General features: G+C 62.0%; 2 protein-coding genes across 2 annotated transcripts in view; one reads left to right on the top strand and one right to left on the bottom strand.

Annotated features, from left to right (window-relative positions):
* Positions 1 to 668: 668 nt before the first annotated feature.
* Positions 669 to 1,073, bottom strand: LOC307111123 (proteasome maturation protein-like; the record flags this gene model as incomplete). Its single annotated transcript, XM_079790808.1, has 1 exon — positions 669 to 1,073. The coding sequence occupies one exon, from the start codon at positions 1,071 to 1,073 to the stop codon at positions 669 to 671; it is 405 nt and encodes a 134-aa protein (XP_079646934.1).
* A 3,867-nt stretch (positions 1,074 to 4,940) lies between these two features.
* Positions 4,941 to 23,372, top strand: part of NCS1 (neuronal calcium sensor 1) — a 40,874-nt gene continuing 22,442 nt past the window's right edge. Inside the window, exon 1 of the mRNA XM_079790415.1 lies at positions 4,941 to 5,313. Coding sequence (XP_079646541.1) covers positions 5,250 to 5,313 — 64 coding nt within the window. The 5' untranslated portion in view covers positions 4,941 to 5,249. The remainder of the gene's footprint in view (positions 5,314 to 23,372) is intronic.

The following is a 23,372-nucleotide window of genomic DNA, read 5'->3' as shown; positions in this document are numbered from 1 at the left end:
TTTTAAAATATATTTTTATTGATTTCAGAGAGCAAGGGAGTGGGAGAGATAGAAATATCAATAATGAGAGAGAATCATCAATTGGCTGCCTCATGCATACCCCCTACTGGGGATCGAGCCCCAAACCCGGGCATGTGCCCTTGACCGGAATGGAAGAGCAGGCCGACTAAAGCCAAACCAGCCAGGGCACAAATATTACTCTTATGGGTACTAATGGGCTACGGAAACAAGGTAAAATATACATGTCTGATTTTGTACTTAATTTGAAGTGTGATCACTGGAATCAATCACAGATGTTTACTCTGAACAGGCTAGAAGACTACGGACTCAAATACTGATAATGGTTGTTCAAAATTCAATTTATGGAATGCCTAGGAAACAGGTTAAACTGGAACCTGTTGTCAGTTTTATAATATTCATTAGCAACAATTTTTTAAAGATACAGAAGGTTATTGTTTCAACATAATTCAGGAGTTTTCAAATCATCTCTAGTGCCTTCAACTGTCACATGGACGTAAACCAAAGACACAAATAATTTCCAATGATGATACTATGTAGGCCACAATTCTCAGGTGTCAGTACTTTTAATGTTGTATACATAAAATTATAGCAAAAAGACGACTATCAACAAGATGTAGCCCCTCCGTTTCCATGGTCAGCTCAGTGCGTTACGGTAAACCAAGTTTATATTCCACCATCAAGTGTGGTTCTTCCACTAGTTCACCTTGTGATGGGTCATGAAGAATATCTTCAAATGCAGTAGTCTCATCATCACCCCTCAAAATACCCAGTGAAAGGTGTGATCGTGGAAGAAATGGAAGACGCTGAGCCTGTTGCAATTTTAGTGGAGCACGCAGACCCCGGATGGTTCTCAGTGTGGAAAAATTCATTTTATCTTGGTTGAGCTGGACATTTTTTTCTGATAATTCAAGAGGATGACTGGGCAAAAGTTCATTTTTCACACAAAGAAAACCTTTTTGCAGAAGATCATGACTTCCCAAAGGTGCACTTGCTGATCGCTTGGTACCTGGAATACTGTCCTTTAGCTGAGCTCCAAGTCCTCTGGTGCTCATCGTCAGCTCACTCTGCCAACAGCCCCTCGAGCCCGGCAGCCTGATTCTGTCGGTTTTTACAAGGGTTTCGCGCTTCCTGTGCGGCACACTGACCTCTGCCAGGCGACCTGGGGTCCGGCGCGCTGTGCTGGACATTGCTGACAGGATGAGGGTGCCATGGGCGACAGCCTCAGCCCTCGTTGCCCACACGTCGGTCGATCCCATTTGTGGCTGCGCTTTAACGCCGCTGGAGTGGCATCGCTGAGCCTGACGTCTGCTCTTATGGATCTCCAATTGCTGGCTGAGGAGAATTTCCTAGAAGTGGAATTGCCGAGTCAGAGGCCACGGGTGTTCACTGCCAAACTGTTCTTCAGAAAGCCGGTACCCACAGCACCCTGCCTGGCAGGGCCCGGCGGCCCGTGTTCGCTCCTTTGCCAAGACTGGGTCGGGCCATTAACACTGTCATCTTTTCCGACGTGTGTGGTGCTTCTTTGACTGCTAAGGGCTGTCTCTCCCTGGACACTTGCTTTTGTCTCACCTCTTCAGGCTCCTTCCCCACCTTTCTGTCGAGGGCTCATCTGGTTCTTAGGAGCTTAGAACGTTCTTACGAGGTTAGAGATGTTGACTCTGCCGTTGCCTGTGCGAAGCATTTTAGATCCGTATAAACCCTTCCCCCTGAGAAGATGGGAAGGGCTTTGCCAAAATCCGCACAGTGCAGAGGGACAGGACCGGGCTCCACCGGGGCCTCGGGGCCTCGTGCTCCATGCTGGGGGTTCAGTGGGACCCGTCCTCTTCTCTCCCTCCCCTCTCCACGGGGCCAGCACCCTCCCAGCCTCACCCCTAGCAGCTGACTCTACCCTGGGCTGGGCATACCTCCCTCCACATCTCTGTTCTGTATGTGGCTTCAGGAGGTCTGTCGAAGGAAGTCCTTACGTCACAGAAAGGGCTGCGAAGCCCCAGGACCGTGGTAGCTGCAAACACTGGGGCCTGAGCTCACCCGGGGGTCCAGGAAGGCTCCACGAGATGATGTTTAAAGGGCGACTTGAAACTTGTCCGACACAGTGCTGTCCAACAGAGACACTATGTGAGCCACATGTGTCACTACGTGCTCAGTGGGCACTTAAAAAATGTTAAAGGAAACAGGTGGAATAGATTTTATAATCCATTTAATCCATTATATAAAAAACGATCTGTTTAATAGGTGACCAAATTGTTAAAAAAATATTAATGAGCTATTTTTTTATTCTCTTTGTTTTGTACAAACCTTCGAAATCCGGTGTGTATTTTATGCTTTCAGCACATCTCCCTGGGACTGGTCACCTTTCAGCGGCCACTTGTATGCGTGCGCGTGTGCATGTGCGTGTGCATATGCGTGGGGGGTTCCTATAGGGCCACAGGTCTAGGCGTTCCCTAGAGGAACCAAGCGAGGGCAGGAGAGCAGGTGGCCCTGGGCGAGCCGTGGAGACTGACCTCCTCTTCAGGTCCCGGTCCCAACAGCACCTCGCCTCTCCCTGAGGCCTCTCCTGCCCTTCAGCACCTACCCTCCCACCCAGCACTCCCGTCCCCCCCCCCCCCCCTTCCCCGCCTCACTGGGATGTTTTCACCGCTGACATTTATATTTACTCCTGCATCTTGGTTACTGTTGTGTGTGTGTTTTTTTAATCCTCCCCCAAGGACATGCTTAGAGAGAGGAAGGTGAGAAAGAGAGAAACATTAATGTGAGAGAAAAACATGGATTGGTTGCCTCCCCCATGTGGCCTGACGGGCGATCAAATCCCAACCCAGGTGTGCGCCCTGGACTGGGAATTGACCCGGCAACCCTTCGGTGCACAGGACAACCATCGCCGGCGGATCCGCTCTGGGCAGGCACGCATTTGGTTACGGTCGCATCGCTTTCCCCCGGATGAACCGGAAACTCCACGGCGGCCCCTGGGGACCTCCCTGACTCCCCTCAACAGGTGTTTCTGTGTAGGATCCACCCCCCAGGGCCCGCTCTGTTCCCCTGGTGAAGTTTGTCACCTGGGTGATCTTGGGACCACTGTGAGGCAGGCCAAGGGGAGAGGGGAGGCGTGTGAGCTCCCAAGGACATGGCCACATTGGCCGTGACAGTGCCTGGCACACGGGCGTGGGCAAGAAATACCAGGAGCACCTGGTTTCTGTAGGCCTTTAACGCTACCGCGGTCACTGTCACCCCGGCCGGGTCCCCACGCAGGCTCCCCCTCTGCCCAGGCAGGGTGCTCAGGCTGGTCTGGCCAACCAGGAGCCCCTCACTGGCGTCCACTCTGGGCCAGGGTCCTCACAGTTGGGTCCCGCCAGCTGTGGCCCAGCCCCGGTTCTTGGGGTCCGTTCCCTCCCCACTTCCTTTATAGAGTGAGCTCTGGCCAGACCGTAGGCGCTCCCTCATCTGAAGGCCTCCTGGGGCCTGGGCTGGGCCCAGGCAAGGCGCTGGGGAAAAGCTGGGGGGGGGGGGAGTATGTTTGGAGGTAGGGGGGCGGCGTTTGGGGGCTGAGAAACACTGTGGGCCATAAGCAGAGTTTCTCAGTCCCCCCAGCTCCTCTGTGCTTCCCGAACCCCCTGAGGTCTGAACACTGTGCCAACGTGGGGAGAGAGAGACCCTGTGCAAACCTCAGCCCTGCTTCCTCCCAAGCTCAGCCTGCCCCCCACCCCCAGCTCTGCCATTTCTTCCTCATTCACAAGGTTTGTGGAGCAGCCGCTGCAAGCCAGTGCCTTCTAGGCGTTGGAGATACAACTGCAAATAAGACGAGAATCCCTGCACGCAGGGGGCTCATCTTCTAGTGGAGGAGACGCGAACACAGGAGGAATAAACGCTGTGAAGTCTGTGATCGTGGCTAAGCAGAAAGACGACAAAGCTGGGACAGGGAGCAGTCCCACTGCCTGACATTGCGGATGGGGTGGCCGCACCTCCCCCACCCCACTGGTCTCTGTCCAGCCAGGCGGAGCCCTGGCCTCTGGCCTCGGGCCTGGCCTCCACGCCTGCCCAGCCTCTGCCTGCTGGGAGCACACAGCACACGGAGGCCAGAGAAGCAGGGGAGCCGGGAAAGCTGACATTCCCGAGGCCCAGCTCCTGCGGGAGCGGGGAGGCCTGCTCCCCTGGCCCTCCCCCTTCCCTCCGGCCTCCTCGCGGCTCACCTGCCCGCCCCTGCGGCTCAGAGCAGGAAAGCGCTCGCTCCCTGTGGGCGCAGGCCTCCTCCCCTCCTCCCCTCCTCCAGGTTTTCTGGGTCTTGATCACTTTCCCTCCCTCCCTCCCACCCTCCTCCCCCCGGGCTTGGAGGTCACCTTCCCCCAGGCCGGGGGAGGTGCCCCACCATCATGTGTGACATCCTGCAGAGCAGCGCCCGCCCCAGCCCTCCCGCGGTCGCCTGTCCAGCTCACCGCCGAGTCCCCAGCGCCCAGCGAATCCGGGTCGAATGAATGAATCCCGCCAGGCGGAGAGCCTTGGCCTCATTCAGGCAGATCTTTAGGGCCCCCCCCCACCCCCGCACCCCCGCCGGGCTCCTTGGGAGGGGTGTGTGTGAGAGCGACTGGAGCGCCCGAGATTGATTAAGGCGGGTGGAGGGGTGACCTCCCGCTTCCGCCCGGGGACACGACCAGGCGCGAGGGAGCCCCTCCATCGCCTGGACTCCGTGCTCGCGGGGCGGGGTTCGCGGGCGCAGGCCCGGCGGGGCGGGCGCGGGGGCGGGAGGTGGCGCCAGCGCTGAGTGGCGGCTCGGGGCCCACCCCTGGCGCGCCGGTGCGGGGGGAGGCGGGCGGCGGGAGGCGGGGAACAGGGGCGGCGGCGCGGGCGGCGCGCAGCGAGCATGTGCCGCGGAGCCCAGTAACCAGGGACGACCGGCAGCACCGCGGCCGCGTCGGCGCCCAGCCCAGCGCAGCCCGCGCCGCGGCGCCCGGAGAGGGCGGCGGCCCCGGCCCGGCCTGCCCAGCGGCGGCCCCGCGCCCGGTCCCCGCGCAGCGTCCCGGGCCGCCGAGGGGCCACTCGCCGCGGAGCGCAGCGCGCGGAGCCCCCAGCCCGGGCCGCGCGGGCTCGGCGCAGACAAAGGCGCGGCCCGGGCCCGGCCCAGCCCGCCCGCCGGCCTCCGTGCGCCCCGCCCCGGCCGTCCCGGCCCGCGCCCGCCCGATCCGCTCCTGCTGGGCGCCCCGCCGGGTCCGGCCCGGGGGCAGGGGCCGCGGCCGCCGAGGATGGGGAAATCTAACAGCAAGCTGAAGCCCGAAATTGTGGAGGAGCTGACCAGGAAGACCTACTGTGAGTGCGCCGGGACCCCCGCCCCAGCCCCTCCTCCACGCCCGGTCTCCCCAAACCCCATCGCGTCAGCGCCGCAGCCCCCCCCTCGGCCATCCCCTGCCCCGCCTGTGCCCGGGCCCCCTCGGAAGCCCGCGGACCGGACCGAGCTCCCGGCCCCACACCTGGCCCTATTGTTCTGGCACCCGGCCCCCCACACCTGGGGCGGCTGTCGCCTGTCAGGGTGCGAGGAGCCCCCCCCAGGCCGGGAGGGAAAGCCCAGCCGCCCCGCAGCCCCCTCTCTGCGGCGGTCCGGAAGGGCAGGGCGTGCGGGGCCAGGGTGGTGGTCCCAGCAGGGGGCGCCCGGGGGCGCGGTGGTTCCGGCTGCGCGGAGCCCGTGGCACTAGCGCGGCGGGGCGGGTGATTCATGCATCACGATGCCGCTGCGAGGTTGGCCTGTCGCCCCCTCCCTGGCCCCATCGTGTGTGTGTGTGTGTGGTGGGGTGGGGGGGTGGGGGGGGGAGACTTGTCGGAGAGCTCCCGGCAGCAGGGGCGGCCAAGGGTCCCGGGCGCCCTGTTGGGTTTTCCGGCTGAATTCTCCTCTGGCTCCGATGTCCATCTCCCCCCTCTGTCTCTACCTGCCACACTGGGAAGTGGGTTTATACAGCCCCGGGCGATCTGGTCCATGCCATCATGTCACCCCTGGGAGCACCCCTGAGAGGAGGGTCTGTCCATCTCGGACTTATCCAGTGTCTCCCTCCTCCTGCCCAGCTCCACACTCCACAGCTTCTCCCTGCAGACCCCTCTCCCCGCAGCCTCAGCGAGATGCTCTGGCATGCTGGGGGTTGATGGCACTGGGTCCTGGCCACCGGTTTTTCTTGGGGGGAGGGCGGGCACCTGCATCCTCTGGTCGGGCTTGTGCAGGGGCCCTGGGCTTGGGCTGGAATTCAGAACCAACGTGGGCAGCTGCGTGGGTCCAGCCCCTCTGCACCCTCCCTGGAGTCGGCAGATCGACTGCCAGCCCCACGTTGATGGAGGCGATGGAGGCAGGTTCTGATGGTGCATTGCACAACCTCTGCTTCCGGCTCCCCCAGCGCGCACGCGCACATGCACACACACACACACGCACACGCACACGCACACGCACACACTCCATCCTTCTGGGCACGTTTGCAGGTCTGTCCAAGCCCCTGCTTCAGGTCCATGGCCCTGGCGCCCGTGTGCTTGGAACAAAGGGGACTTTCCTGAGTGGGTGCCGGTCTGCTGACAGGTCCTGGCCCCTCTCCAGAGGAATCTGCAGCCAGGAGCTCAGATCCCGGGAGCTGGCCCTCCAAGGGGCGAGCTCCTAGGACCCGGGACTCCCTCCTTGCTGCTCCTACCCTCTTTCCAAGGTGGGTGGGTACCCCTCCCAGTTGGGCTGCTGTTTTGTGCGATTTGCTGGGCCTTTCTTTAGGCACCATCAGAACCTGTGAGCAGGCAGGCTGCAGGTGGGAATTCCGGGCTCCTGTGCTGGGAGACGTGGCTCGGGCTGCACCGGGGCGTCTCCAGCATGGTGGCGCAGGGGAGCCGCCCGAGAGCTGCCTGGAGCCAGGTTTTCTGCTTAGAGGGCACGGCACACACTGAGCTCTTTGCGGCACACACTGAGCTCTTTGCGTTGGTAACAGTGAATCCTCGCTGCCGCCCTGGGCACGGGGAGTGCCGGTCCCCATGGACAGATGAGGAAACCAAGGCTCAGACAGGCGAGCGGCATGCCAAGACCCCACGGCCCGTCGCTAGGCGGCATCGCGACTTGAACTCAGGTCTGTGTGCGTCCATAGTTACGTCTCAGTGCTCACGCCGGGAGGTCGGGGGCTTTTCCTCGCGTCCCTTTCTGGCTTCTGCTATCAGCCATGTTGGTGGATTCCGGATGGAAAGGGGCCTTGGCAGTCATTTTGTCGACCCCCCCCCTCTCTGGGCACGTCTGTCACCCCTGGGAGAAGTGGAGTCAGTGAGGATCTGTTAGGAGCTGGCCTGGAGGTGCTGGGCTGGGCTATTTTTAAAGGCCTTTGGAGACATGGAACAGTTTCTCTCAGGGAGACCGTTAGCAGCTCTCTCTTCCCGGAGCCCTCACTAGGGGAGGCTGGGGGACTGGCGGTGGCCTCTTTGCCTCCCGTGTGTCTTCCTTGCTGATGCCAGCTCCCTCCGCGCAGGCCCTTGTCTGTTCGGTTGCGTTGGCACTTAGTAGGTCCACAGGTTTTTGTTGAATGAGAAGCCTCCCAGCAGAAGGCCAGAGACAGCCTCTCCAAGCATGTCAAACTCGCGGCCGGCGGGCCGCCTGCCTCGTTTACTTAACCGGAAGCCAGATGGGCTTCCTCCGATGGGGAGCGGAGCCATCTGCTCTCTGCTCAGGGGACTCAGCGTGTGGGGTCAAGAGAGGAGCGCTTGGGAAGGAGGCTCAAATGTCAGAGCCTCCCGGAGCGCTTGTTAAATGCCACGGGGCGGCCTTTGGGTCTGGTCTGGGCCCAGCAGTTTGCATCGTTGACAAGTGTTTGTCATGTAGATCGCGGTTCCCAGGAACCCCACGGAGACCCACAGCTGGTTCCGGGGTCCGTGGAGTATGTAGGCATCACCCGGTGTCCGAGGTCACCTCGGGCACAGCACAGCTGGCTGCAGCACCGCTTGGGGCCCAGAGGGTCCCCCAGAGGGTCCACCTGTACCTCCTGCCCCTGGGGAAGACTGTCCTGCTGGTCCGTGTGTGTGTGAGGAAGCAGGAGACGGTCTGAACGCTCCAGCTGTGTGGCCCTTACCAGACACATCTGGATTCAGCGTGGCATGGCCCTCTGTCTTTGGAGCAGATTTTCACCCTCCTCTGCAGATAAGATTTGGTGAGTCGTCAGCGCCTTGGAACCCAATCCTCACCCTTCCCCGCACGGTTCGTATCTCAGAGCACGAGGGGGGTCCAGAGTGGGAAGCGCCTTCCCAGCTGGGACTCAGTAGTGTGGCCCGAAACCTGGTCTTTTCGAGGTCTGGCCCACTTCCTTCCGGCTTGTTGGTGAGACTGTTGTCATCCCTGTGTGCCCAGACTGTGGCCAGACCCTCACTTAACTGAGCCTCAGTTTCCTCATCTGCGGAATGGGCCTGCTCAAGGTGCCTGACTCCTAGGGGACGTAAGCATCAACAGGATAATTCGCACACAGCCTAGTGAGTGGCATGGTAAGGAGCCATCCTTAACGATGGCAAACACTTGTCAAAAATGCAAGGAGGCATGTTGGCGACCGTTATTAATATTGTTTTGACTACACAATTCAGCTTCACCTTGAACTGGTCTTAGATGTATCTTCTGGACGAAGTTCATTGGTCCACAGAGGAGTCTTCCTTCGGCCCTGGTCTTTGTGCCTGGCACACATAGAAAGCTGGGATCTTCCGTTTGCCCAAATCTTTTTTTTAATATATTTTTATTGATTTCAGAGAGAAAGGGAGGGGGAAAGAGAGATAGAAAGATCAATGATGAGAGAGAATCATTGATGGGCTGCCTCCTGTATGCCCCACACTGGGGAAAAGGCCTGGAACCCCGGCATGTGCCTTGACCGGGAATTGAACCACGACCTCCTGGTTCATAGGTTGATGCTCAAGCACTGAGCCACACCGGCCGGGCTCAGTTTGCCCGAATCTTAATAAGATCTGAGGTCCCCTCACTCCCTCTCCCCGGCACTTGGTGATTTTTAGGCTGCCCTGGCCTGCCTTTCGTGGAACGCTCACTCTGTGCTGGGCACGGAGAGGGAGACGCGACCCACAGAGGTGTAATTCCTGCCCTCAGGAGGGAACAGCCAGGCTGGCTGGAAAACCGAGCCAGAGGGCGCAAGCCGTCTGCCTTGGTCTGAGCTGCATCCACTTAAAGGCTCCCAAGCCAGGCTCCCCAAGAGGCAGAAGCCTCACCCCCGCCCCTCCTCCCCCTCTCCCCAGGGTGCTCCTCAGGGACCTCCGCCCGCTTCCTCCCTCTTGCTTGGACAGCCCGGGCTCTGCCTTGGTCTCGCTTGCCTCCCTTGAGCCCCTTTGGCCTTTTCCCTGACGCCCAGAATGGCCCCGGTTTGTGGTAGCTTGGGGAGGGGACGAGCCTTGTCCTTAGTCGGCTGCACCCCAGAGCAGAGAGCAGGACCCCTGCTTGGGGCCAGGAGTCGGGTTGAGAGATGCGGGGTGTCACTGGTTGAGCTCCAGGGTGCCTCTGGCTTTGGGGAGGTCCCAGGAAGGTCCCTCGTGTAGGATAAGGAATATTCTCTGATCATCGTTCCCTCCACCCAGCTCTGCTCCACCAGCCTAGGCGGGGAGGCCGGATCCGGCACCCATCTGGGGACACAGGATGGAGTTGGGGTGTGGAGGGGCCCCACAGCCAGGTGTTTTGTTGAGGTCCGGCCCGCGTTCGCCCAGCTTGTTGGTGAGGCTGGGGAGCCAGCGGGGAGCCCCCAGGAGAGGGGAGGCCCGGCGGGAGGCGGCTTCGGCAGCCCCTGTGCGTCCTGCGTGCATGGGGGAAGGTCACGGAGACCTGCTTCCTGTCCACACGGCTAACAGGGCAGCAGCAAGAGGAATCGAGGTTAGATTCTGACACGAAGTTGAGCATCAAGTCTGTTGATAGGAAAGAACTCAATATACTGGAGAACGGGGCTGGGCCCCACGCAGGCTCTGTGACCTTGGGCAAGTCGCTTACCCTTTCTGAGCTGCTGTAATACCTGCTCATGTGACTCCGTGGGTCCAAATGGGCGAGTGCTTTGAGGTCCAGGCTGTGGGTCAGAAAGGGGTGGGGGACTCTGTCCACGTAGCTCAGTTGGTTGGAGTGTCATCCCCATACGTTAAGGTTCCAGATTCAATTCCCAGTCAGGGCACCTACAAGAACCAGCCAACAAGTGGAACAAGTCGATGTTTCTCTCTCTCTCCTTTCCTCGCCCTCTTTCTAAAATCAGTCAATAAATTTAAAAAAAAGGCGTGGGGACTGCTGGACAGCAGCCTCAGGGATGGGAGGAGGCCTTGGGGGCTGGGTGGGCAGTGGTTCTGGTCCTTGGCTTGGGTGAGCCCCGTCTCATGGAGCTTCACTTCCCTTCTCTGGAAAATGGGGGGCATCAGAGTAGCCCCAAAGATGGGGAGGATTCGGGGCACATGGAGAGTTTAGCATGGAGCCTGGTTCTGAGGGGAACTTGAAGCTCGCCTGGTGGCAACTGGTTTTAGGATCAAGTCCTCCGTTCTCCAGAGCAGGACGGGCTACGTGGTCAATGGCCTGACCCCCTGTTGAGAGAAGCGGAGGAGGCCAGAGAGGGGCCGCAGAGCCCAGGCTTCGCTCTCACGCCTGTCCTAGCTCCATCTGCCTCCTCCAGCTCCAGGTTACATGTGACCTGGCCCTTCCCGTCCCACCCGTGCCCCGGAGCGTTCTGGCATTGCGCCTCTCACGGGTCAGGTAAAGGCACTTTCCCCTGGCCGTGGCCTTGGCATTGGACCCGGCTTCCTCTGCTCCCAAGGCCCGGCCTGAGCCCCTCTGGGGCAGGTCGAGGGCAGAGGGCGATGCAGCTGGCCAGGGGCCGGGCTCATGCCACCCCTCACCAAGGTCCCATAGGAAGGAGGCGGTGGAGACATGTTCGGTCTGGGTTTGGAGGTGGTGTTTGCCTGTAGTCCAGAGGGTGGAGGGGAGGAGAGGGATGTAATCCCGGCACGTGATGATGGTGCCGGCGGCGATGATGCCAGGGACAGATTCTACGTATATGTAGGAGGAAGACTAAATAGGACGCCATACAGAGGTTTTGTTATTTTGTATATTTGGGATTATATACTCTTTATTTTCTAACTTGTTGGAACCTGACGATTGAGAATGTTTGCCTACGCCCGTGGTTGGCAAACTGTGGCTCGCGAGCCACATGCGGCTCTTTGGCCCCTTGAGTGTGGCTCTTCCACAAAATACCACGGCCTGGGCGAGTCTATTCTGAAGAAGTGGCGTTAGAAGAAGTTTAAGTTTAAAAAATTTGGCTCTCAAAAGAAATTTCAATCGTTGTCCTGTTGATATTTGGCTCTGTTGACTAATGAGTTTGCCAACCACTGGCCTACGCCATTAACCATTCATCTAAAAAATGACTTTTATCTCATTTTTATTTTAAATACATTTTTTTATTGATTTCAGAGAGAACGGTAGAGGGAGAGAGAGATATAGAAACATCAATGATGAGAGCGAATCATTGATTGGCTGCCTCCTGCAGGCCCCCCACTGGGGATTCGGCCCCCAACCTGGGCATGTGTCCTGACTGGGAATCGAACCGAGATCTCGACGCTCAACCACTGAGCCACGCCAGCCGGGCTAAAAAGTGACTTTTAAATGGCGCATCCCATGAATGAAACGTTTTATTTAATCCCCTGCCTGGGGTGTTCAGCTGCTTTTATAATATACACGAGCTGTGACAAGCATCTCTGCACATATCTCTTCTTAAAGAGAAATCCCCCACGAGGAAGCCCCGGAGGGAAGCTGGGACGTCTGAAAAGGCGTGTGATTGGAAACGTAACGTGCTGTCCGGAAAGTGTGTTCCCGTTTATATTCTGAGCAAGAGTGGGCGCGATGCCTCCTTCCCTGCGTCCCGGCCAGCACGGGGCAGCACCGTTTCCCCGCCGTGGCCAACGCGCTGGGGGAGAAGCGGGCCGCTCACCGCCTCCAGGCCCGTTTCCTTGATTACCGTTAGGTAGAATCCTAGGATCTCGGAGCTGCGGGAGGCTTTGGGGTCACGTGGTCCAATGCCCTTGTTTGACAGATGGGCAAACCAAGGACCAGAGGGTGAAACCTCTCCCCCAAGAGTCGCATAGCAGGAGCCTAGGGCTGTGCCTCCCCTGGGGGCACCCCTACTGTGCCATGACCTGTGGGTCAGCCGTCGGGGTCGAGGTGGGGGTGTCTTGCTTTCGTCACTGAAGTGTCTTCAGACCTGGCTCATCTGGTCCTCAGTATCTCTTGCTGTCAGGGAGTGGAATACACAGAGGGTCCCCTTTGCTGTCATTACAAGAGGGAACCCGGCGCGTCCCGGGTGTGGGCTATTGGGCAGGAAAGAGACTGTCACAAGTTCACGTGCCAGGGGCCCAGGTAACAAGTGGGGGTGGGCGTCCCAGCTGAGGGCCGGGCACCGGTGCTGAGGGGGGGTGGCCAGCTGGCCATTTCCTGGCTGTGAGAGTCCGGCGAGCCCCTCCCCCCTCTGGGCGCCTTTTCCCACAGGTGGACAAAGGGACCGACATGTGGCAGGTGCTCAGGACACGCTCCTACAGGGAGGAAGCGGCCTGGCCTTCGGAGTCAGGAGACCGGGGTGCGTGGCCCGGGGTGAGCGGCCACAGGCCCTCCGCTGAATGGGGAGCGAGTGGCAGCCGCGGACGGCCTCTGTGTCTGGTGGGTGGGTGGCTGCGTGAGTCCCCACAGGCCCCGGCTCTTCCGGGTGGGAAGGCGGGCCTGCTCCGGAGGTCGGATTTTAGGATCCTGCGTGGATGTGGGCTCGGAGGGCTGGAGAGACAGCTGCCTGGGCTTTAGCCCCAGAACCAGTGTGGCCTGCATAGTGAGTCTGGAGTCGCTGGTCCCCCGGGGGCTCAGTTTCCCTTTGTGTACGATGCTCAGGTTGCCAGATGGTGGGACTTGCGTGGGGAAGCTATACTGGGGCCCCCGACGGAGCGTGCTTGGGCTCTGGTGACTGAGACCAGGCTCAGTCCGCAGTCTGCTCCTGCGTCCGTGCTCTCATCTGCAAGCTGGGGCAGTACTGCCTCCGTCACGGGGCTGCTGTGTGACGTGAGGCCTAGTGGAGACACCGAGATGGTAGCGTGTCTCGGGTGCTCCCCTCGGCTCATCCGTGGTGATGGGGGATCTGTAATCAAACGTAAGGGTCAGAGGCTGTCACCATGGTGCTTAATGGCATGTTCGTGTGATCCAGGCCCAGCTCAGGGCTCACATGTATTCATCCCAGACCCTTCCCAGGAGCCCCGGGTAGTTCCCATTTTACACATGAGGAAACTGAGGCTCAGAGGGGGCCAGAGCTGGCCCAAGACCACACCTCGGGTGAGTGGTGCAGCTGGAGTTTGCCCCTGGGTGGTGGCCAGGGGCCCCGTGTGGGTGGGGGCCACTGAGGAGCCGCTGTGGAGGTGTGCGGTGAGCGTGAGTGAGTGTGGGTGTCTGGTGTGGGTGTGCGGTGTGTGGGGGTGTGTGCTGAGAATCATGTGTGAGCCCTGGTTCCCGTGGGCATGCTCTGAGTGTGAGTGACGGGGTCATGGCATGTGTCAGGAGTGGGTGAGCTGGCATGTCTGTGCCAAGCGTGTGCACGGTGTGTGCACAGGCAGCTCTGTGTAGGTTGTGAATGTAGACATGCATGGGGCGGGGGGCGGGGCACAGACAGGCCGGGAGCCTGAATAAAAAGCTGATTGCTCAGCGGCCCGCTCGGGGCCAGGTGACGTGGCTGCCCCTGCCCGGCGCCCTTCTGCCCGGCGCCCTTCTGCCCGGCCACGCTGATTCCCGGAGCCCGCCTGCCCTCGGCAGTGGGGGAACACCAATGGGAGGAGTGACAGTAATGATGCCTCCCATTGACCAAGTGTGTCCCCGAGCACAGCTCTCCCCTGTGTGGTCTCACCGCAGCCCTGGGCGTAGGGCCTATATGCCCATTTCACAGAAGCAGCAAAGGGGGCCCAGGCAGGTCCGGGGACATACCCCAGGCCCCCAGCCAGCGGCCCAGCTGGGGCCCAGGCTCAGATTTTCACCCGGACGCAGCCATGCTCTCCCTGCCACGTGCCTGCCTCCCCAGATCCCGGGAGCCTGTAACCTTGCAGCTGCTTTGAGGGTAGTGAGCGCCCCATCACTGGAGGCATTCAAGCAGCCGCTAGAGCGGCAGACACTGGCCCGGCATCGTGGGTTCCTGGCCAAAGGGGAGGTGGGTCCTTCTGGCTGTGGGCACACAGCCCTCCTGTCCCGGGTGCTCTGATCCCTGTAGAGGATTCGGGGCAGCCTCGGCTTGGCTTTCTCTGGGAGGAAAAGCCCGTGGGAAGGCGGTAGGAGCGTGCAGCGGGCAGCTGCCCGGTACTCGGGCCTCTGAGGCCTTCTCAGCCTCGGCCCCATCCCGGCAGAGCCCGGGGTGCTGACCTCGTGCCGGTGCTGTGCTGGCCTCGCCCAGTCCTCCCAACCCGTGAGCCCAGGAGAGTGAGCCGTCAGAAAGTGTTGGCACCAGCCCTGCCCCCCGGGAGCCTGCGGGCTGGGAGGCAGAGGGCAGCCGAGGGTGAGGCCGTGGAGGGCGAGGCTGCCCCGGCTGTCCTGGGCCGACCCGCCTGCTCGCGCCTGGCGAGGCCCAGGTGCCTCCGAAGTGTCTGTGTCCTCACGGGTGCCGTGGGGGCTCGGGCACAGGGGTGGATGGGACCGTGGGACCCGGAGGTCTGGCCGCAGTGCCCCGGGCGCCTGGGAGCTCCCTGAGGGCCGGGCACGCCTGGGGGGTTGGGTTTTGTGCAGTGCCGGCCGGGAGCCTCGCACGGGGCAGGCCCGTGTGCTCGACCGGGTGTTGCTTTGTTTGGCTCCTTGGCTGACCCACCCGTGCCCTGGACCTGCAGTCTGATGGGCAAGGGCGTTGCTAGGGAGTTCCTGGTTCTAGCCTGACCTGCTGTGGCCTTGGGCTGCCCCTCTCTGAGTCTCAGTTTCCCCATCTGTCCCACTGTCTGTGAGACCGTGTCACCTGGGGGGGGGGGTGTGCCCAGGAAGGGATGCCGGGCAGCTGCTGGCCATGGCGTCCTGGTCTCCCTGGTGGCCCAGGAAGCGGGCGGGCGGCGGGCCACCGTGCTTGCACTCCCTGGCGGGGGAAGGAGGAGGCTGGAGGAATGCGGATTTGAGGAATGTTTAACCCAAGGCAGAAATAGCTCCCTGCTTTCGTTCCAGGCTTGGGCTTCCATAGAAAGGGGCTCCCGTGTCTCTCTCTCTCTTTCTCTCTCTCCCACCGCTCTGGCCTTTTGGGGACAGAAAGTGGCCTCTCTATTTTTTTAACCAAGGAGCTGCTGTGGGAACCAGAAGGGTCCCCAGATTTGGAGGCCAACCAGGCTGGGTTCAAGGCCCCCGGGCCTCCACGTCGCCGCCCTGTGACCGCTTCCCGCTCCGAACCTCCGCGGAGCTGGGCGGCTTGTCCGACGGGCCGTGTGGTGCCACCGCTCCTGCCCGGGGACCAGCGGGTCTGGATGGAAACCCCGGCGGCTCTCGTGAGCTCTGGCACCTCGGCCAAGCCCTTTCCATCGAGCCCCAGTGTCATCTGTGACATGGGCAGCGATGCTGGTCCCGCCTCCCAGCATGGGGGGCGGAATGAGTGTGAAGACCTGGGCCCAAGGGCTCTGGAATCCCAGCTCGGAGCCCTGGCGGCCTCCACATGCAAGGGACCCGTCTCCTGGGTGCCTCCTGCCAGGTGGAGTGGGGTCCGTGCCCTGGGGGACCCACCCTTCATTTCCTCGTCCCTCTGAGGGCAGGACCCACCCTCGCCCACGCTCACCTCGTGCCAACGCCCACCGGGCCCTCCCACCCGAGGGGCCAGTGACCCCGCTGCGTTTAGCTCTCCCCTTCCCGCCGGGCTGCGAGGGCCGTGAGGACCGGCCCGCGCCTTGTGGCCGGGGTCACCGCTGTGTCCCGGCTCCTGGAACAGAGCCTGGTGCGATTTGTTGGAACGAATGAACAATCAAATCCATCATGCACGAGCTTCCTTCTCATCCATCCCGGGTCCTGGCTTTCTGCTTGCCGCCAGCCCACTCCTGCCTCCGGGGCTGCGGGGGGAGGGTTTGTGGGGGGGCCTGAGAAGTCAGGTGCTGGGCGGCTGGCCCCGGGCAGGACTGGCCGAGCAACGACCCCAGGCTCCTCGCACCTTCTGGGCTGGGAAGACCAGGAGGGTCCCAGCAGCCAGCCTGGCCCCCCCGCCCCCCAGGCCTCCGCTCCTGTCTCTTTGAGGAACCAGAAGACTCCTGTTCGAAGCCGGGAGGTGGCTATTTTTGGCACTGTGGGGGAAACAGCGAATGCCTCGCTTCTGTTCAAAAATATATGGTGTATGAGCCGGGCAGACAGGAGCCCCACCGCTCAGAGCCTCGCCCTGGGCTCCCGCCCCTCGGCCGCGGGCCTCCTCCCTCCGCGGCTCATCGCCCACGTGCCCACGTCGGGCGGTTATTGTCTCCACACGGCCTGTGCCGAGGCCCTCGCTGGGCCCGAGCGGGACAGGATCTCAATGAAAGCTAAGAGCAGCCGTCCCTGCAGAGGAGAGGAGCCCGCGGCCCGCCCCGCCCCTGCTGCCTGTGCCGCTGGGGAAGGAGGACCGGCCAGCTGGGGACGGAGGGCAGGAGGCCCCGTGCCCTCTGGCCGCCCCTCGCTCCCTGACTCAGCACGTGTTGGTGGGACACCTGTCTGCCAGGCCCACAGGCTCTAGGACACGGGGCAGATTGGGCGGGCGCATTTCCAGTGCCCCTGGCATTCACCGTTGGAGGCGGACAGCTGTCAGGCCGGGATAAGCATCGGGGCATCGCACAGCTGGGGCCCAGCTGGTCTGGGGTGCCTGTGAGAGGACCTGCGTCCGGGTCACCGTTATGCAGCCTGAGTCCGGCGCAGGCCTGGCCTGCTGGGAGTGCGCGGTGACTGTTGGATGGAGGGAGGGGTGAGAAATCCAGTTTGTTCCTTCCAACCACCCCGTAAGGAAGGTATTTTCACACCCCCCCCCCCCCCCCCGGCATCTTACAGATGAGGAAATGAGGCTCAGAGAGGCGAATTCAGCTTCCCAAGGTCACACAGGGGCTAACGAATGACTCAACTCAGAAAAAGCGCCTTCCTGTGGACCAGGGGTCCCAGCTGAGCCGAGTCCCCCAGCCCCGGGGAGCGGAAGGTGTGGGTCCCCTCCCGGTAGCCGTGCGTACTTTCCGGAGTGCCCACCCGAAACCAGCACAGCGCGTGCCCCTGCAGGAACAGAGACACGAGCACCTACTGCGTGCCGGGCGCTGTGATAGGGCTGCGGCTTAGGCAGACAGATCCTGCCGTGGGGCCCCCGCCCTTGGGGAAAGGCAAATCGGAAAACACTCCAGTCACAGGCGAGGACCGAACCGTTCCTCCTGTTGCTTCTCTGAGGTCAGTCACTGTTTTCAACACTGCGCCCCGTTCCTTCCGTCTCCTCCCGTGCATGCCGCTGTGGCAGGTCTGATCATCCTTAGTGTTCTGCTGAGGGAACCGAGGCTCAGAGAGGTTAACGGACTTGTCCGACGTCACACAGCTGGAGCGTGGGGGCGTCCGTGTGCCTCGCTGCGGGCCACCCAGGCACAAAGTCCTTAATTGAGGGCCTTTGCTCCTAGCCCAGCAGCCCTTCGCCGGGGAGCCAGAGAAACCAAAGATGCGCTGCCTCTTGGAGAGGACCCGTCTGGTGCAGGTGTCAGGCAGGACTTGAAAGAGGTCAGCTCCCAGAATGCACTTGTGTGATGGTTCAGACACCGTACGTCTCCAAAGGTGGAACCACACAGATGCTGGCTCCGGTCCTCACTCCACCTTGGGCGAGTGGCTTCACCTCTGGGAGCCTCAGTTTCCTCATCCATATAATGGGGATGATCAAAGGCCTGGCGCTCGGACTGGGATTAGTGCACGCAGAGTGCTGAGCGTAGGGCGGGCACACGGCGCGTGCCTGGGAAACAGCAGCTCTCTTCATGTTGCTGTTCCTGGTGCCACGAGACAAAGCATGTCGTCCTGCGTTTTACTGGAGAGTTTGGGGGGAAGTTATTTAACTTACGTAGAAATGCAATGCAATGTGTTTGATAAGGTTATTTTTAGAGTAAAGCAAACACCTGTAAAGGAGGGAGCAGAGTGCAAAATTTGTGGGACTGTTTGAGCTAGAACACAGACATGAGCTAAGCCTTGTTTTTGGTGGCTGCCTGGGTCTCTGCACCCTGCTTCCAGGGGGCGCCGGCCCTGTTCCCCCAGGGGCTCTGCGGGGTGCCTGTAGGGGCACCCTTGGACTGCCGGCCACAGGGCTCTCTCCGGGACGAAGCACTTCGGCCTACCTGTGAGGTGGTCGGAGGGCGCAGTCTCACCGCGTTTGTCAGGGAAAGTCACAAAGATTCAAGCTGCACTTGCAAACCTGAAGGTGAGAAGGGTCGCCGCGTCCCGGAGACAGACGGGACAGGGCCGGGCTGTCCAGGGAGTGCTGTCAGGACACTTTGACGACAGGCAGGAGCCGCCTGTTCCCTGCTGGGCTGTGCACCCCGAGTCTCATGCCCCCCAGTGTTGGCCATGGCCCGCGGGGGCTCAGAGGGTGGCCCCTGTCCTGGGGATGATCATCTCCAGGCTAAAGCCTTCCTGAGCCCGGGCTCGGGAGTCAGATGGTGCTGGCTCCCCTCTTCTCCTCCACCCCTGGCCATGCGACCTCGCATGCATGCCTTGACCGCTCTGCGAAGGCCAGGTCCTTCAGCACGTGGCCTGGCGGGACCCGCCTCTCAGCACAGGTGCACGCAGGAGCTGGGCCATGGGGCGGTCTGGGGCTGGGGTTGAACTGGGATTTGAGCGGCTCTGAGCTGCCTTTCTCACCCGTTTCTCTCAGTGTCTGAGGAACTCTCCCATCTTAGTGCCCGTCCCGCCCCGCCAGCTGCATCTCCTGCTGCCCCAAAGCATTGTTCTCCTTGCAGTCAGCACGACGGCCCGGGGCTCGGTGGCCAGCACTCGTCACGCTGGGCCAGTGCTCCTGACCTGCTTCCTCCTGTAACAGCGGTCCCAGCTGGGAGGGGGAGACCAGGGCTCAGCGAGGGCCGCGCGCTGTCCCTGTCAGCACAGGCCTCGGTGGGAGAGGCTGGCAGCTTGGCCAGGCCTGAGCTCAGGGTGCCAAAGGGCCGGTCTCAGCAGCTGGGGGACTCGGCTGGCCGGGCTGGCCCCCGCTGGGACCCCGGGCTCTGTGAGGCTCCATGCAGTTCTGCCCACGAAGGGCTCAGGGCGGGGCCCGCAGCCACGCAGCCCCTCCCAGGTCTCACGGGGAGGGGCCTGTGGGTGGCCGTGTGATGTCCTCGTCCCGCCTGCCCAGAGCGGGGCAGGTGAGCCAAGCGGCAGGACCCGCCTCGCTTCCCTGCGGCTGCTGTGGCCTGGCCGGCCCTCGGCCGGTGGAGGCGGTGAGTGCTGAGGAGGCCGGGCTGCTGCCTCCCCGCGTGGGGAGAGGGGCCTGGAGCCCCGAGGGGAGTGCTCAGCCCGAGTGCCCGGCAGTTCTGGGCGGTTCTAGGCAGGGGGCCAGGTGTCCTTTCTGATGAAACACAGGCCACTGCCCCCCAGCTGGCATTTATGGAAAACAGGAATGGGGCTCAGGGAGGGCTGTCTCTCTCCTTCCCACCCTGACAGAGGCGTCGAATAATAATCACAGCAACAGGAGCCCAGCCGGCGTGGCTCAGTGACTGAGCGTTGACCTGTGAACCAGGAGGTCACCGTTCGATTCCGATCAGGGCACATGCCCCGGATGTGGGCTCCATCCCCAGTAGGGGGAGTGCAGGAGGCATCCGATCCATGATTCTCTCTCATCATCAATGTTTCTCTCTCTCCCTCTCCCTTCCTCCCTGAAATCAATAAAAATATATTTAAAAAAAATCACAACAGCAACCGTGATCTCGCGGCCCCTGTGCACGGGCTGCGTTATATCTGATCTTGGCAGCTCTGCCCAAGGACTCCATGTTGCCGATGAGCTTGCCACCACCGTCCAAGGTCACCCATCCAAGGTCACCCAACGCTCGTGCATCTGGGGCCTGCCCAGCTTGTCTGCCCCAGGGCGTGGCCCCCCCTCCCGTTTCCACAGCATCCCTCAGCGGGGTGCACAGGCAGGTGGGGTTCCTGGTCCTTGACTTGCAGGTCAGCATGTGGGGTGCAGGAGCTGGGCTGTGCACCCCAAATCTTATTCCCCCCAGTGGGTGCCTGGAGATTGCAGGAGTCTACAGTCCTGAGGGGAAGGGCTTGGCCCAGGTGGGGAGCCTGGAGTCCCCCGCCCCTCCCAGGAGCACCCGTGCGTTTCGGGGGGCCCTCTGGCAGCTGCCTCGGGGGCTGTGACATGAGGGTCTGTCACCTCGGGGGGTGGCGAGTGATGTGGGGCTGGGGAGCTGGTGGCACCTGGACCGCAGGCGTCTGATTCTCATTCTTGTCCTTCCCCGCCTCCTGCGTGGGGCACTTCTCAGCGCGCACAGCCAGGCAATGTCCGCTGTGAGTGGGCAAGCCATTCCCCCTTTCACAGACAGGGAAACTGAGGCAGGGGAAGTGGCAGGTCATTGGCAGACCCTGGAGCCCAGGTCCTGTGAGGCCACCATGCTATGCCGCCTTCTCTACAGGAAACTGCACCTCGTCGGGGGTGGAGGGGGGCGGGCAGCTGCCCCTGGGATGGAGGGAGGGGCAGGCTGCTCGGGGCGGAGGGTGCATTGGGGCCCACCGCAGGGCCCCTCCCTTCTGAAGCAGCTTTGCTACAAGGGCAGGGACGTGACTAAACTAGGGGTGCTGACAGCTGCTGGGAGGGGCATAGGGGGGAGGGGGAGGGGGAGGGGGAGGTGGGAGGCTGGGTGTCAGGGTGGGGCTGGCAGTGCCCTGGACAGGGGGGTGTTTCCCAGGCAGCCAGGCCGGTGGGACTGTCGGGTGGGGCAGGGAGAGGGGTGTTCACAGGAGGGGGACCAGGAGGGGGAGGGCTGGGCTGGGGCGGGCGTCCCTTTGTGCATGTGGAGTGCGGGGAGCCCTGGGCCATCTGAGAGGAGCCTGGGGTGAGGGGTGCAGGGTGCACGTGAGGAGACTCCAGGACCCCGGGATTGGCAGGTTGAGCAGAAAAGCCTGGGGAGCAGTGTCCGAGGGGCCAGCCCTTGTGGAAGGGGGCAGTCCGTGGTCAGAGGTGTTCAGACCGAGGGAGGGGGTGACGGGGCTGCCGGTGGCCGGGCCAAGTGACCACTCCTCTCTCGGTGTTAGTCAGACCGAGCCCCCTTGCTGACCTGGAGCTGTGATGGGGGTTGGGGGGCACGTGACGACGCTTGGCCCTGGGTGTGGCCTTTGTCCCTAGAGATGGAATCAGGTCTGGCTCGGCCACGGGAGGGTGGCTGAAGGGGCGGACAGTGCTCGAGGTCTGCCCTGGGGCCCCGGCAGCCAGCCCCTCTGTGGGGGCGCCAGCCCTGCTGTCTGTTCCCCCGAGTTTGAGCCGAGCTTTGCTCGGGAGAGAGCTGTTTTGCTCTGGGGAAATCCAAACCAGACTTCACGTTTATCCTGGGCTCCGGGGACGGCTCCGTGTTCCTTCCCGGCAGACGGGGGCGGCGGGGAGGAGGAGGGGGAGCGGGATGGGCCCAGGGGCTCCGGGGTGGGCACTGGGGGCGCGGGCCGGGCAGCAGGCCCTGGTTCTCTGGAAGCCAGTGGGAGGGGGCGATGGATGCCCAGCCCTCGCTCCTCCGGGCTCTGTGCCCGCTCCAAGCTGGGAGCTGTCTATCCACCTCCCCGGAGCCCCTCCCACTGCCCAGCCTGGTCGGCGTTTCTACCCCAGCCTTCCGATGGGGACCCGGAGGCTCAGAGAGGTTAGGGAACTTGTGCAGAGTCACACAGCCAACAAATAGCCAAGTCAGGGTGCCCGCCCAGAGCCTCCCAGCGGTGCTGCCGTGTGGAGCGGGGCCCATGCACAGAGGACGGCCCACATCCGGTGTAAATCCCGGTTTCCTAAAGAGCCGGGGCCCCCCGGCCGGGGCAGGGGTGTGCCGAGAGAGGCAGCTCGCTTTTGAAATGGGCCAGAGCCCGTTGTAACTGCGAGGGTGATCGTGTCGTGAGGCGCGGGTTTGAGGATGTGGCCCGAGCCCGGCTGGTGGCTTGGTGACGGGGGAGTCAACAAGGGTTTGCTCTCTGCCTCCCGCGGGCAGGACGCGGGCCCGGCTCCGAGGGTGATGCTAGGACATGCCGGGAGGGGCTCGGCCTCTGGGGGTTAGCGTCCAGCTGGGAAGATGAGGGCAAAAAGGGCTTCTAATGAGGACCTACTCGGCGCCAGGCATCGTGCCAGCCCTGTGTGCGCGCCCTCCTGTGACACAGAGGTGGTGTGTCCCATTTGCAGATGAACAAACTGAGGCTTAGCCACGTGGGTCATTACCCAAGGCCACAGTCACCCTGTGGACCGCTCGGTTTTACCCCTGTCCCCTCCGCCCCTCATGCCCCCTCCCCCCCAGGCAGTGCCCTGTCTGACCCCCTGCTGTGGGCCTGTGGGAAGACAGACTCTGTAAAGCAGTGGTTCCCAAGGCGAGGGGCTTCGGAGGGGCCACAGGGTCAGGAGGGCTGCCTGGGAAAGGGCCACCGGGTGCCGCGTGGGTGCAGAGGGAGCAGCAGGTACCAAGGCCTGGAGGTGGGGTCGTCAGTGGAGCTGGGGGGTTGCAGGGTTGGGTGTGGTCAGGGGACATGGGGGTGGGCGCTGGCTGCACCGAGGATGGTCGGCCTTCCTGCCCGGCCCTGTTCCCTGAACCCTGAGCCTTGAACGTGGATCCGCCCAGGGCAAATGCTGCCTGTTAATTTCACACATGGATGGAGACTTGGGGTTGGGGGGCGGTGAGGCTTAGCTGGGGAGCCTGAGCCTGGGGGTCTGGATGGAGGGGGAGGCAGAGGGACCCCATCGTTGTCCCCTAGACCGCTCTCCGTTCCCAGGGCCTGTGGTGGTCGGAGCTGCTCAGGGTCAGCACCCTGGACAGGACCCGGCCCATCTGGCGCTGGGGAAGGGGGCACACGGGTTGTGTGCTGATGAGAACAAACATTTCTCCCCCACTTTTTATTTGGGAAAATCAAGAGAAACATTGAAATAACAGTGCAGTGAGCAGCTGTGTATCCCTCAACTACAGAGGTCCCCACCCGGTTAGACCAGGGGCACCCTCTCTGCCCCCATGCCAACCATGTCCCCTCTTCCTGGGGGAGAAGGGAGGCTGGAGGCTGGGAGGCCCTGAGGGAAGGCTGCTGGGTGACTGTGGGGTCAGGGGAGGGGGAGGACTTCTGAGCTGGGAGATTCCTGGGAAGGCTTCTCTGGCCCTGGGAGGCCGCACCCAAGCCCTGTCACCCAGCTCCTGCTGTTTATGCCACGTGATGCCAAGGTCACACAAGGTCACACAGATCACTGGCTGAC

Source organism: Cnephaeus nilssonii (genome assembly GCF_951640355.1).
Source record: "Cnephaeus nilssonii genome assembly, chromosome: 14".
Lineage (NCBI taxonomy): Eukaryota > Metazoa > Chordata > Mammalia > Chiroptera > Vespertilionidae > Cnephaeus > Cnephaeus nilssonii.
This window is presented reverse-complemented; position numbering and strand designations above follow the sequence as displayed.